At 32.5% G+C, this 13,729-nt stretch overlaps 1 protein-coding gene and 1 long non-coding RNA gene across 2 annotated transcripts; one reads left to right on the top strand and one right to left on the bottom strand.

The window, feature by feature from the left end:
• Positions 1–3,875: 3,875 nt before the first annotated feature.
• On the top strand, positions 3,876–8,350 carry LOC114256243 (uncharacterized). Its single transcript, XR_003627121.2, has 2 exons — positions 3,876–4,183; positions 7,838–8,350. It is a non-coding gene; the product is annotated as an uncharacterized LOC114256243 (long non-coding RNA).
• Positions 8,351–9,640: 1,290 nt separating this feature from the next.
• On the bottom strand, positions 9,641–12,384 carry LOC114256210 (protein FAR1-RELATED SEQUENCE 6-like). The gene is made up of 3 exons (XM_082917768.1): positions 10,222–12,384; positions 10,017–10,103; positions 9,641–9,910 (listed from the first exon to the last, which is right to left on the bottom strand). Exons 1-3 carry the CDS (start codon positions 12,382–12,384, stop codon positions 9,641–9,643), a joined length of 2,520 nt encoding a protein of 839 aa, XP_082773894.1.
• Positions 12,385–13,729: the final 1,345 nt, after the last annotated feature.

Raw genomic sequence — 13,729 nt, 5'->3', positions numbered from 1 at the left:
GGTTTCATGTGTTTCATGTATTTGTAAATTACGTGGAAAATGCTCATTTCTATTTTCTAAAATTTATTTTCCATTTTTTGGATGAACCGTATTTTTGTCGTTCTTTTTTTTAAAATTTACGGTTTTGTCAATTTTTTTTTTGTATACTTTAATTTTATGGTTTTGTCAAAAAATTTTTTGTATACATTAATTTCATAAATGTTCTTTTTTTTTTAACGTGGCAAATGTAAAAAAAGATTTTTGGTAAATTTTTTTTGGTAAATTAATTTTTTTGGCAAATTAATTTGTCGCGTAAATTTTTTTTTGGTACATTAATTTGGTAAATTTTTTTTGTATACATTAATTTTTAACTTTATTTTTTTACGTGGCTCAGTTCACGATTTTGTATACATTACGTGACAGATGTTCTTTTTGTTTTTTCGAGGCTGTGATAGTGTGAACAAAGACCCAGGGGTAATTTCGTAATTTCATCCATCCTTGCATGTAAGATACAATCCTGAAGCGTTTTTGTCGCATTGTAGCTAATTTAGCCAATTTTATCTTGTAGTTGTTAATTTAGCCCCCAACTCTCTTGCCAAACAGACCCTTTGTTTTTTCGCAAATTTTAACTTAAATTAGGCTAAAATTTTACTCCCCAAACAGTCTCAATGTGAACTTCGACAAGGATAACACAAGAGGTGGATGTGAATATTCACAACAGGATGTGATTTCGATCACCGGCAATGGAACGATATGAAACTGGAGACAAAATGAAGTGAAGTCATGTTTAGATGATGGACTGCTATTTTCGGCACTTTTGCCACATTGATAATCTCGGAAGTTTTTGAATCCCACAACACGTGCCTCACACTCACAAGAGTGTTTTTGTAACTATGCCGTGCCATCTACCAGACTTCTGGGAACATTAGAAAATAATTTGGACTAAAATATGTCCCTTGTTGTTATTATTATTATTATTATTATTATTACTTTTCATAATTTAAAATTTAGAAAAAGGATGAGAGTTTTCGATATAACATTAAAAACATAATTTAAACCATAGAGGTTAAGATTTGATTATTTTTTTAATATGAACACAAATATGACATGATCTAATAACAAGAATATTAAATAAATTAGACTAATGTTGAATCAATATAACAAAGTTAATACTGATAGTTCATTTAATAAAAATTAATTACATATTTTAATATATTATTTGCATGACATTTTTTAATTTCTTATGCTCTATTCATTTGATTAAAAAATATATAAAATAGATTCTAAGGTTAATTTAGTTTTTTTAAATTTAATATAGTATTTTTTGCCTACTATTTTAACATTAATATAATAAAAATAATAATAAGATATAGAGAAATGGAATTGAGTTGCAATCGAATATTTTTATGAATAATTTCATTTTTATTAAAATTTAGCTTGTGAAGAATTTTTTTAATTTTTCAATATAAATAATATTTTTAACTAAGGGTGAATTTTTTTGATATGACACATTAACAAGACATAATTAGATATAAACAAAATAATACTACACGATACACTAAATAATAAACCAGTTGAGTTAGTGTTGAATTAATTTCGACCCTAACCGAAAACCACACAACATGAATATGGCTCAACACCGTATCACGCCCTAGGAAAAATTAACAATACTCATATGAATTAGGGTCTTGCTTAAAAGTGTTTTGTATTTAGATTTTAAAATTATAAGTCTAAAATAATATTTGATAACTCAATTCAGAACTTAAAATTTGTTGTATTAAATAAAAATCAAATAAGTTAGTCACCTAAAAACTTTAAAAGACTCCTCAAAATATAGGCTAACTTTCTTTTTTTAAAAAAAAATAGTATTTAAACATTTGCTTGATGCTTACTAAATTTATAACCACCACACTAACACTAACACTTCCACCACCATTGCCATCATCATCATAAGCACCACCATTATTTCACAATAACCATCACCACACCACTACCATTACCACCATTATTAATAGAACTCTCTACCTCCACCACCACGACACCACAACTACAACCGACACCACAACTACAACCAACACCCCTATTCCTCCACTACACCTCCACTATTACCACAATCACTTTTCCACCACCACCACCACCATTGCCATAGCCTCTCCCGCCACCCCCACCCTACCCCTATCCTCACCACTACAACATAAAAATTAAAATAGAAAAATTAAAAATAATAAATTTCAAATTTTATCATGTTCATATTAAACAATTTGTTTTAGTTTAGCTCTTAATTTTTTTATCAAACAATATTTTAACTTAAAAAATTTACATTCAGTACTTAATTTTTAATTTTAAATTTCCGTTTTATCAAACACCACCTATATCTAATTTTTGTATTTTTTTATTTGTTGGCTAATTTCACTTTTATATTCTAATGTATTGACATTTCATTGATTTCAGTTTAAAATATCAATTTTATTTAATTATTCTTTAGAGTTTTTTTTTTTATATCATAGAGTTGAATTAGAGATAATTCGCTCAAATTAATAATTGTGGGAACCTACCTTAATAGGCAAAAAAGTAAGTTTAATTTTATAATGAGTAAATAAGGAAATGGGTCACTATTGTGCCGTTTGCACAACAGCCACGGTTGTACTTCGGTGGGATTCACTCCGAATTTTATATTGATGATTTGAGCAGTTAGTTTTTTAGAGTTTATTGAGTAATAAATCAATGTAAAAAATCAAGTTAATTGTATATCAATAGCATTTTGATCAGAATAGGTTAATGATCAAAATCACACCTATCATTTATTTTTTTTAGATACAAATGTATTTTGATCAAAATATGGAGAAATCTTGTTAAAATAAAACAGTCCAAAGAAAAGAAGGTACATACATGTACAATAGTAGACGAGATATGGAAAAGAGCTTGACGATGCAAAGAAATTAGGGTGACCACAATTTGTGTGAGAGCTGTGAGGAGGATGAGAAAAGCAGCTGCGACTGTTGAAACACCAGTCCACGAACTGTAGAAGTAGTCGCACCTCAATTTTGCCGTAAATTTATTCCAACTTTTATCACAATGAGCATTCACATCCTTGCATCATTTAGACAAGTAAAATCTTAACTTATTAAGAATTCTTCCTTCACCAAACTTGTTGAACATAAGAGCCACCCCGTCATTATTGACACTCTTGAATTCAAAAATATTGCAGCGACAAAGTTGGTTCACATCTTCTTCGGAGTTGATAAGCAGATGCATGAAGTATGTGTAACCAGTGAAATATTATGGAAGATTTCCTCTACCGTTTCACCCACATCAATCTGACCCCCATCGAAGCTTATGTCAAATATGCTAATGTGTTTACCTGGTTCTTTAACCTGGGCTTGAACTTGTTGGAACAATCTTCTGTGTAAAATAAATAAATTGAAACAAATCAAACAAATAAAAAATAATATACTTACCGAATTTATTTTACCGAACCAAATAAATAATTAAAAGATCAAGTCGATTGTGTGACACTCTGTCTTTAAGACAGATTTGCCCCGCTACAGTACTTACGGATAAAAGGCATCTATCTCCCAGAATATAATGATCTTCACAAATTGTAGTAGCATTTCAAACAATTTGTACGGCGAACAAAACCAGTATTCTAAACTCTCTGAATTTTTTCTTAAAATAATATGAAGAATAATTGATGCAAGAGAGTAAAATGAAGGCAAGAAAAATGAAATTGTCGGAACCAAATGACTGGTATATATAAGCAAAAAATAGACCCGAACATGTATGAATTTGAACTTGAACAGGTGCAAAATCCTTGAACATATTCAATTTGTAAACTTGGACAGATCTGCAACCACTGCAGTTATAAAATTGTCCAGATTTCGAATCTGTCCAAAACGAAAATGCTTCCGACCTCTAAAACGTGATCACTAAATCGGCACTAATGACGTGGCGGCCAACGTGGAAAGCTGAGGTAAACTCGCCTGTTTCTCCCTCTTTCTTATTCATTTCAAATTTCAAATTCATTTGCACAAAACATTTGAAGACTCTCTCTCTCTCTATTCTTCATTCTCTTCTCTTTTCTGCTGTGCCTCTTTGTCGACGAGCTCCCGACGAATGCAGCTTCTACAACCCCGACGAGCGCAGCTTCTGAAGACGACCGACGACGACCGAGTCTCTCTCTGTCTTCACAGATCTGTTTGCACAGGTCAGCTCTCTCTCCCTCTCTCTCTCTCTCTATATATATATATATCTATATCTATACGCCCTGATTTGTTGAGATTTTTGACTTTTAGTTCATGCCCTGATTTATATCTATGTATATATCTATATCTATATGCCCTGATTTGTGTCTTTCACTTTGATTTCATCTGTTTAAGACGAATTTGATTTTGATTTTGGACTGGTTTTGGAGTGATTTTGTACAGAAAAAAAAATAATGTTAACTTTAATTTTAATTTTTCTTGAATGCTTCAATGAAAAAGAACAGTGACTCAATATTGTTTTTTTTTTGGATATTATTATGATCATGGTTGTTTGAATTGAAAACTGATTTAGTGATTTATGAACAGCCACAACCTCCACTTCCTACAATACTCATCAAACAAAAACCTAATCAAAATCAACTCACACAATTTAATCATATAATATTTAAAAAGGGTGAGTTTCACATTATGTCATAGGACCTTGATTAATTTTGTGATCAATTGTTATGCATGTATTTTTTTTATAGTAATGATGTATAAATTAAAAACACAAAAATTATACAAAATGATATGGTGTTAAATTTGTATTCATCCATTTTAAATTAAAAAGTCCATCAAAATTTCTTATTATTTCAAAAGATAATACTACATAAGTAGAACTTTCACACAAAACAATGTGTTTTTGTATGGAGCTTTCATTTTAGGACAAAACCATGATCATTGTAGTTTTAAAGTGCAAAAATATATTGAAAATTTGATTCTATTGCTTTAGAACAAAAACAAAATCATTATGCTGTGTAGTTTTGAAAATGCTATTATCATAATAACATATCATTCTTGTCAAAAATATTAATATGAAAATTTTGTATAAAATCAAGTTTTTACATCATCATTTTAGTGGGTTTTTTTCTCTATAAAATTTTAGTTTTCAAATCATTTTTTTTTTCAATCACAATTCTCCATAACAAGCACATTACACAACTTTCAGTAATTAAACTTGATCAAAAAAAAAAAACACTATATTGAGTCTCTTGCATCTGCTTAAGGCCTCTTCTTCCACCTATGGTGCCCCTTTATTGTCAGCCGTTTTTTTTTTGGACTTTGTGTTTTCTTCCACCTATGTTCAGGAGTTCAAATTTCCAACAAAAACCACGCTCCTTAATTTTACTTTTACATTGTCGTCTTTCGTACTTGTTATTTTTAAATTCAATTTTGTAAACAGTTCTTAGAATGAGCCAAACTCTTGTTTACCAATCTTGAAGTAGTGGGTTAGAATCAAAGGGACTTGGTGCAATAATGTCAAAGCTAGATCCATACCCAATCTATCATTCTATGGTGACTAAACTAAGCGTGCATTTTTGTTGTTAATTCACAACTCCGAGACGAAAAAATTGTTTTTAAAAGTCTGCCAAACACCGTCAACTTGGGTATTGTTATTGAAAACTGATTTTTGTTCTAAAAAACAGAGAAAATAAAGAAAACCCATTTGCCAAACTGTTAAAAAAAAAAATCTTGAACACATACCTATGTTTAGGTAACCATTTTAATAAGTTTCTAAAGTCTTTGATTCCTTACAAAATGAAGGAATATGATTATGATGAAAATTATAACAAACAAGTCAAATGTCCCAAAGAAAACAAGATTCTATAGAGCATCTGTGTAGTTGTAAATTTCTAATCATGCTTAGCCAAACATATATAATTCAATAAACAATAACTACAAAATTATATTATATTTGTGATTTGTGATTGCTGGAAATGCAAGATCACTGGCTATTCATTGTGTGTAGTAGCTGAGGAAGAGTGGAAGTGAAGGAGACAAAGAGGAGAGATTATAGAGAGAACCAAGTTGGCTTGGTTCGATGATTGGTTTTACTATTTTCTACTAGTTAATATTTAGAATGCCATAATTAGAACAGTTACTAAAGCCAGACACAGCTTAGTTGAGCCAATTGTAGAAGACTTGCATAGTGCCTATCCAGGCCTATTGAATTGAGGAATAAAGACTATTTGTCATGAATGATGCAAGACAACAATGCTGCTATCCTCTTCAAGTCTTTTTTTGGACTTGGTTGGATTCTGTTCCACATATTTTAAAGAAGCTCTTACTTCTGTATAGATTGTACCTTCTTTACTTGAGTAAGATATATGTGTGTGTATATGTACCAAGGCCACAGCTTTGAATGCACTTAAGTTCCCCATTTTCTGAGTTCCCATTTGGGAACATATCAGCTGCATGCTATTTTTCTTTCCGCATTGGACAGTTGAACCTCACCTAATATAAACATTTATTATCATTTGATTAAGTGTCTACATAGTTTAAACAATTCTCAATATTCTCAAATTATTTATCCCATGCATATGAGATTTTTTTAGATTTGCAAGCATATGGGATTAATGGTTACAATCAAGTAAGTACTTCCTATAATAAACTGAACACCAAATTGATGAATCTCATGGATTATAAATCCAATTCCACCCAAATTTATTCAGCAAGCATGAGCCAAGTGTTTGTTTTATTCTTTATCATATATATTAATTAAAAATATGTGTGGGTGAAGAATAAGGTTCTTGGAAATAGTAATATTACAATAATGGTTTTTTCTCTTTTTATAAAAGGGGTGAAGGAATTATCATGCATAACTAGTAAACAGAAAATAATAATACAAGCCCGATATTGTTAATTGTTTTGAGCTTTTAGTATTTAATTTTTTTTTTTTTTATTTTGGCAAGATGCTATGCCTTAAACAAGTCTTTAATGTACAAACCAGAGGGACATGCCAACCTATAAACTACTGGAGTCAATAGTCAACATTATTAGGCACATGTACACTTAACCATTAACTTAAAATCCTATTAATCTATTAGAAGGTTTAGCCTTACTTCTGTATAGATTTTACCTTATTTACTTGAGTAAGATATATGTGTGTGTATATGTATATTCAGTTTGGTTTGGGACCTCGAGTAAGCTGACCCTGCAATACATAGCCAAACAGTCTTTTTTTTTTTTTTGAAGTCTAAAACTTTGAACTGGGAGCAAAACAGAAGCATTGATGAACAGAACCAAAACAAGCCAATCAGGGTTTGGTTCATATTCTAGGTTTCACCAAGAATATATAGAATGTGGCCCTTGTAGAGGTCAGTACTCTGATTTCTTTGGGTGAACTAATACTTCAACTAATAACTGATATCACATATGACATATCAAGGCCATAGCTTTGAATGCACTTAAGTTGTCCACTTTTTAATAGTATAGTTAAGTATACCAGTTATGAAAAAACAACTAAACCGTTCTAATAAAATTTTAATTATTAAAAAAGTATGAGAACAGCAAGAATAGAAGACACTAAACTTATAGCATAAACATGATTGTGTTGATTGAATTATTTACATGATTTAAAATTTTTCACAAGTTCTGGAATAAATTCCAACTTACAGCAATAAATTCCAACATCCAATAGCTCATCTCACAACCACTACACACAAGACCAATTGCATTTAAAAGTGCATGCCCAGCATGATGTTATAATCATGCTGATTGGCCATAACCTATGGCCCAAACAGTGGCCACCCCTAGCCTTCAAGGAACCACCTTTGTTTCTAGCAAGTTAAACAGTCCTAACACTAATACACTAACTGATTGAGATTTTGATTCAGATTTTTGCAGATGTCAACTTCAAGTGTTAACGCCAGTACATCAGATCAATTGACATTTTGCAACAGAAATTGTCCTCAATGTCGGAAAAAAGAAATTATTCTAATTTCGGAGACGGAATGAAACAAGAACAAGCTTTTTTATTGTTGTCCGGATTGCAGTGGGTTTATTGGATGGTGCTTGCCTACAAATTCACAACGTAGGGAGGAAGGGCAAGTGCGAATGGACAATACACCAACTGTCACCAAACAACTTCAAAGTATGGGCGAACATCTTCGATTTCAAAGCGAACAACTTCAATTTCAGAACGCGCAGATGCAAAACTTGCAAAGAGGCATAAATAGAAATTCGTGTTGTATTAATGGGATCTTCATCTTACTTGTAATTGGTGTTACATTAATTATGAAGATGTAATAATTTTTATAGAAGTTAGAACATGTAATTGGTGTTGTATTAATTATGAAGATGATATGTATGAAGATTTATGATATATTGCAATTATGGATTGAGAAGTATGAATATGTAATCATGTCGATTCTTTGTTATCTGATTGGAACTTTGGAAGTTATTTGTTTGTCTGTTTGAACACATATTATGAACAGATTTTGGACTGATTTTGGATTGATTTTGGACTGATTTTGTACACTTTTTGTGCTGATTTTGGACACTTTTTGGACAGATTTTGGGTTGAATTTGGATTGATTTTGGACAGATTTTGTGCTGATTTTGGACAGATTTTGGACTGCTTTTGGACACATTTTCTGCTGATTTTGGACACATTTTGGACAGATTTTGGGTTGATTTTGGTCTGATTTTGTGCTGATTTTTGACAGATTTTGGACACATTTTGTGCAGATTTTGTGCTGATTTTGGACAGATTTTGTGCTGATTTTGGACAGATTTTGGACTGCTTTTGGACACATTTTCTGCTGATTTTGGACACATTTTGGACAGATTTTGGAAAGTTATTTGTTTGTGTGTTTGAACAAATTTTTAGACATATTTTTGACAGATTTTTGACAGATTTTGGGCAGATTTTGGACTGATTATTATGAAAAGTTATTTGTTTATGTGTTTGAACACATATTTTGGACAGATTTTGGACTGATTGTGGACAGATTTTGGACTGTTTGTCTGTTTTTGAACACATTATGTATGAAGATGTATTTGTCTATTTGAACACAGGTGCTTCACAGATTTGCACACTGGTTTTTGACACAGTTTGAACACTGGTTTGAAGACAAATTTTCAACATAGATTTGAACACTGGTTTTTGACACAATTTTAAAGACATTTTTTTCTCACACAGGTTTTTCAAGACAGATTCAAAGACAGGTTTTTTTCATACAGTTTTGAAGACAGATTTTTCCACTAAGGTTTTTCAAGACAGCTTTTTTGAACACTGGTTTTTCACACAGTTTTGAAGACATTTTTTTCACATTGATTTTTCAAGACAGATTCGAAGACAGGTTTTTTCCACACATTTTTGAAGATAGATTTTACCACACAGGTTTTTGAAGACAGATTTGCAGACATAATTTTAGAACAGATTTGTAACAGATTTTTCACACAGATTTGGAACACATTTATGGGACAGATTTTTTCGAACACAGATTTTGGAACACATTAAATCTGTAACAAACAAAGCACAAATATAGCATCAATTGGGAACATTAACTATAACAACAAAGTAGGGAACAACATCAATTTCAATTTCAAACCAAAAATACATTAAATAAACTATTCAAAACAAAATAAACTCCAAGTTTAGTCACATAAAAGGCATTACAATTACAACTTTCCAACTAACGAAAACTACCACCATGGTCATTGCGGTCCATTTGTACATTCAAGTCAACAAATGAAGACGGTACGGCTCCATAAATTTGATGCGTAGCAATCATGGATTGTTGAGTTGTCATAAATCCCGGTGTGCCTCCAATACAGTCTGATGGGGTCGGAGATGTGCCAACTCCATAAATTTGAGTTGGGGCATTCATGAAACTTTGTCCTCTCATAATGTCCACACTTGCCGGGATGAGAGATGTGCCTCCAATAGCATTGACCATGTGTCCCTATTCAATTAAAATGAAATGTTAAAACCAGTTTGCTAAACATTATTGAAAAATAGTTTGCTCGATGTACACGTACCGGCACACACATACTATTTTCCATGCCAACCATATAAGGATAAAGCTCTCTACGTGCACTACGTTCAAGTTGAGATTGACATTGACCTTTACCTTCACCTCCAATCACCTTAGTACCCTATATTGACAAAGGTTAATGAATGGCTCAAATGTATGACATGATTACAATAAAATATGAGTTGAATAGAGAGTAATGATACAAAACGGATGGATATGTATGAAAACAATCAATTTACCTTTGATTTGTTATGTTTTCTTTTGCTTGCCTTTAACCGATTGACTATTTGATCTACTTTGGCGACCTTTCTTTTAGTAACTGGACGACCTTTTCGGCGAGCAACCAAAGGACTAAGCAACTTGGTATGACTGATTGCCTTTCTATTAATGCTGCCAATCGGGGAAGATGAGACATTACTAGTAATAGGTGGTACATTACTAGTCGAAGGTGCTACATTACTCCCACCACCTTCATCATCTTTCATCACTTTCGCCTTGATTTCATCCAACCCACGGTCAATAAGTTTTATTTTCCCTTCAGAGTTTCCAGCAAATTGTACAATGCCAATTAATTTTCTATTCATCTTATCATACACCTTTGCATTGAAATCATCCCCAAAGCCAGTGTATGTGGTTTTTATGCATGTGTACCCTCTATCCAAATTTTTTCTCCATCGTGGTAGAATGTATTTATTTGGAACCTCATTTATGCATCTTGCAATGAGCACAACGAGTGAGTGAGCACACATGATGCCCCTAAATTCAAACAACCGGCACATACATTGCACATCAAATTCTGTCGAATTAGAATAGACAACAAAGTCCACATGTTTCATCTTCCCAAAAACTACCACGGCTTCCTTCACAAAATATGTACAAATTGAACCCTCTTCTTTGACAAGAAACGGTTGACAATAAACTAGCCTCTTCATCTCAGCGTGAACTTCTTTGAATTTTGCATTGGTGTACGCGTCTTGAAATTGTTTCTCAAAACCATACACAGTTAGGCAATCAAAGACTTTGTGCCGAGACTTGAAGTCAGCTTTTTTCTCTTTCTCTACCTTACTTCTCAAGGCATTGTCATATTGTTCGACAAATTGTTTTAATGTAGTCTTTGGGTTGACATATCCATCAAAAAAGGCATTCATGCTCTCACTTCGTTGTGTCGTTGACATGCCAGCCCAAAAAATATCTTTGACATAGACAGGAACCCATCGATGTCGCTCATCATATAACACCCCCAACCACTGATTCTCATAAAGATTGAATTTTGCAATCATCTCTTTCCATTTCATCTCAAATTCATCTTTTGTGAAAGTGTCATAGACTGCATTTTGCAAATCCATCTTCATGGATTCATATTGGGAATACCCTTTCAACTTCTCTGGAATCTTCTTCATGATATGCCATAAACACCATCGATGTCGAGTATTGGGGAAGACTATTTCTATAGCCTTTTGCATAGCTTTGCACTGATCCGTTATTATAGCTTTTGGAGGATGATCTGACATGCAATTTAACCATGATTTGAATAGCCAAACAAATGTATCAGTGTCTTCACTAGATAATAGACCACAACCAAGCAAAATCGACTGTCCATGGTGGTTAACTCCTACAAATGGAGCAAATGGCATATCATATTTATTAGTGAGGTAAGTTGTGTCAAATGAAACAACATCTCCAAATTCTTCATAAGCCGCCCGACTCATTGCATCCGCCCAAAACAAGTTTCTTATACGAAAGTCAATATCAACATCAATCATATAATAGAAACTCGAATTTTGTGCGTGCATTCTTAAAAAATACTTTTGAAGTGCATCGGAATCTCCTTCTCCAAGCCTCAATTTTCTAGCTCTCTCAATGTAATTCCTTGCATCTCGCTCATCAAATGTTAAAGACTCATAACCCCCAGCTTCAACAACCATTGAGTTATAATTCCTAGACACCCCAATCCCTGCTTGATCATTAATTTCTAATCTTCTCTTCACAGGACTAAGGATTTTCTTATTCATTGCAAAATGGCGTGAGTTGGTGGGGATCAAGTCATGATTATGTTCAAGGTTAACTGTGGTTAACATAAATCTCCCATCCTTTTGTAGGCTTGCTCGTACCCTTGCTTTGCAATCAATTTTTGTGGACAGAGATGGCTTTAAAGGGTTTACTTCTGATTTTTTAATTCTCTTCCCCGATCGAGAACATTCAATCCCAAAGTATCTTAATTCCCCATCATCGCCGATAACTTGTGTTTTACAAGCTATAGAAAACCCAACATGTTTAGCATATTTGGCATAAAATGCGTACGCTTCTTGCTTTGAGGTGAAACACATACCCCTCTTAGGTTCCTCAACTTCTTCACTCTCATTTAATAAAGGATTCTCAACAGTATTTGAATCAATCTCCATTTCTGCTCATTCAAAAAGTAAATTCAAGAATTAATAACAGATTATTTTCAAAAATTAATAACAGATTATTGTGTTTTAATAACAGATTAAACTTTCAATAATGGACTTGAAGTATAAACCAAAATTGAAGTATAACAGCTAAATTATGGACTTCAAGTATAAACCAATGTTTGGACCAAAACTAAAGTATAAACCAAAATTAATAACAGTTGAATAATAGACCTGAAGTATAAACCAATGTTTGGACCAAAACTGATTAACAGATTTATGTTTGGACCTGAAGTATAACATATTAAACAGGGGAATAAACATCGTTTGGACAAACATTTGAGTTCAAATTTATGTTTGGACCAAAAAAAACATAAATCTGAACATAAATCTGAACATGTTTTTTTTGGTCCAACTGTTTTTTATATCTATCTTGCTGATTTATATCTGTTTTTATAAAAACAGGTTTGGTCCAGATATAAAAATCGTGTTAAACATTTGAGTTCAGATTTAAAAATGTGTTGAATGTTTAACCATATCAAGAACGATGTTTATAACCATGTTTAAAAAACAGGTTTGAACATGTTTAAAAAACATATATAAATCTGAACTCAAATGTTTAACCTGTTTTTTATATCTGAACTCAAAACGATGTTTATATTTGAACATGTTTTTATGCTGATTTATATCTGAACTCAAATAGATATAAGTTATCTATCTTGATGATTTAAAAACAGATATAACCATGTTTAAAAAACAGATATAAAAACATGTTTATATCCCCTTTTTATGTTTGGACAAAAAAAAACAGAGTTCAGATTTATGTTTGGACATGGTTATAAACATCGTTCTTGAATTGTTTTTTAAACATCTATCTTGAACTTATAAACATCTAACTTATAAACAGGGGATTTCTGAACTCTGTTTTTTTTTTTTTTTTTTTTCATATCTATCTTGCTATGTCCAACTTTGTTTGGACCAAACCTCTCTTGCTATGTTTGGACCAAAGCTGTTTTTTTTTTTTCCCCCATGTTTATAAACAGGAGATAGAACTGACCAGATGGAATTCCAACTCCGACAAAGACGTCGGACGGTGGAGGAGGGAGAAGACGTCGGACGGTGGAGGAGACGAATGGCGGAGGAAAGATCTACAAATGCCGAACGAGACAGCAAACGCCAAACGGTGGAGGAGAGGGACGATGGAGGAGAGGGTTGACGCCGGACGGTGGAGGAGAGGGCAAACGCCGGACGGTGGAGGCGACAAAACGGTGGAAGACAAGCTCAGATCAAATGTCCAGGAAATTTTTTTTTTTCTTCTATATACATGAGCTCGATGGATCAACATTTGCGCGGGATT

This window comes from Camellia sinensis, chromosome 1, assembly GCF_055761805.1.
Source record: "Camellia sinensis isolate YWXY chromosome 1, ASM5576180v1, whole genome shotgun sequence".
Classification (NCBI taxonomy): Eukaryota; Viridiplantae; Streptophyta; class Magnoliopsida; order Ericales; family Theaceae; genus Camellia; species Camellia sinensis.
Note: the sequence above shows the minus strand (reverse complement) of the source record. Positions and strands in the feature narration are given on the sequence as shown.

Excerpts from the sequence above, each read along its gene's own strand:
- LOC114256210 (XM_082917768.1), bottom strand. The coding sequence starts at position 12,384 with ATGGAGATTGATTCAAATACTGTTGAGAATCCTTTATTAAATGAGAGT. Across the intron at positions 10,104-10,221 it reads GAAAACATAACAAATCAAAG|GGTACTAAGGTGATTGGAGG; the intron begins GTAAATTGATTG and ends TTGTCAATATAG. Across the intron at positions 9,911-10,016 it reads GAGAGCTTTATCCTTATATG|GGACACATGGTCAATGCTAT; the intron begins GTTGGCATGGAA and ends TTAATTGAATAG.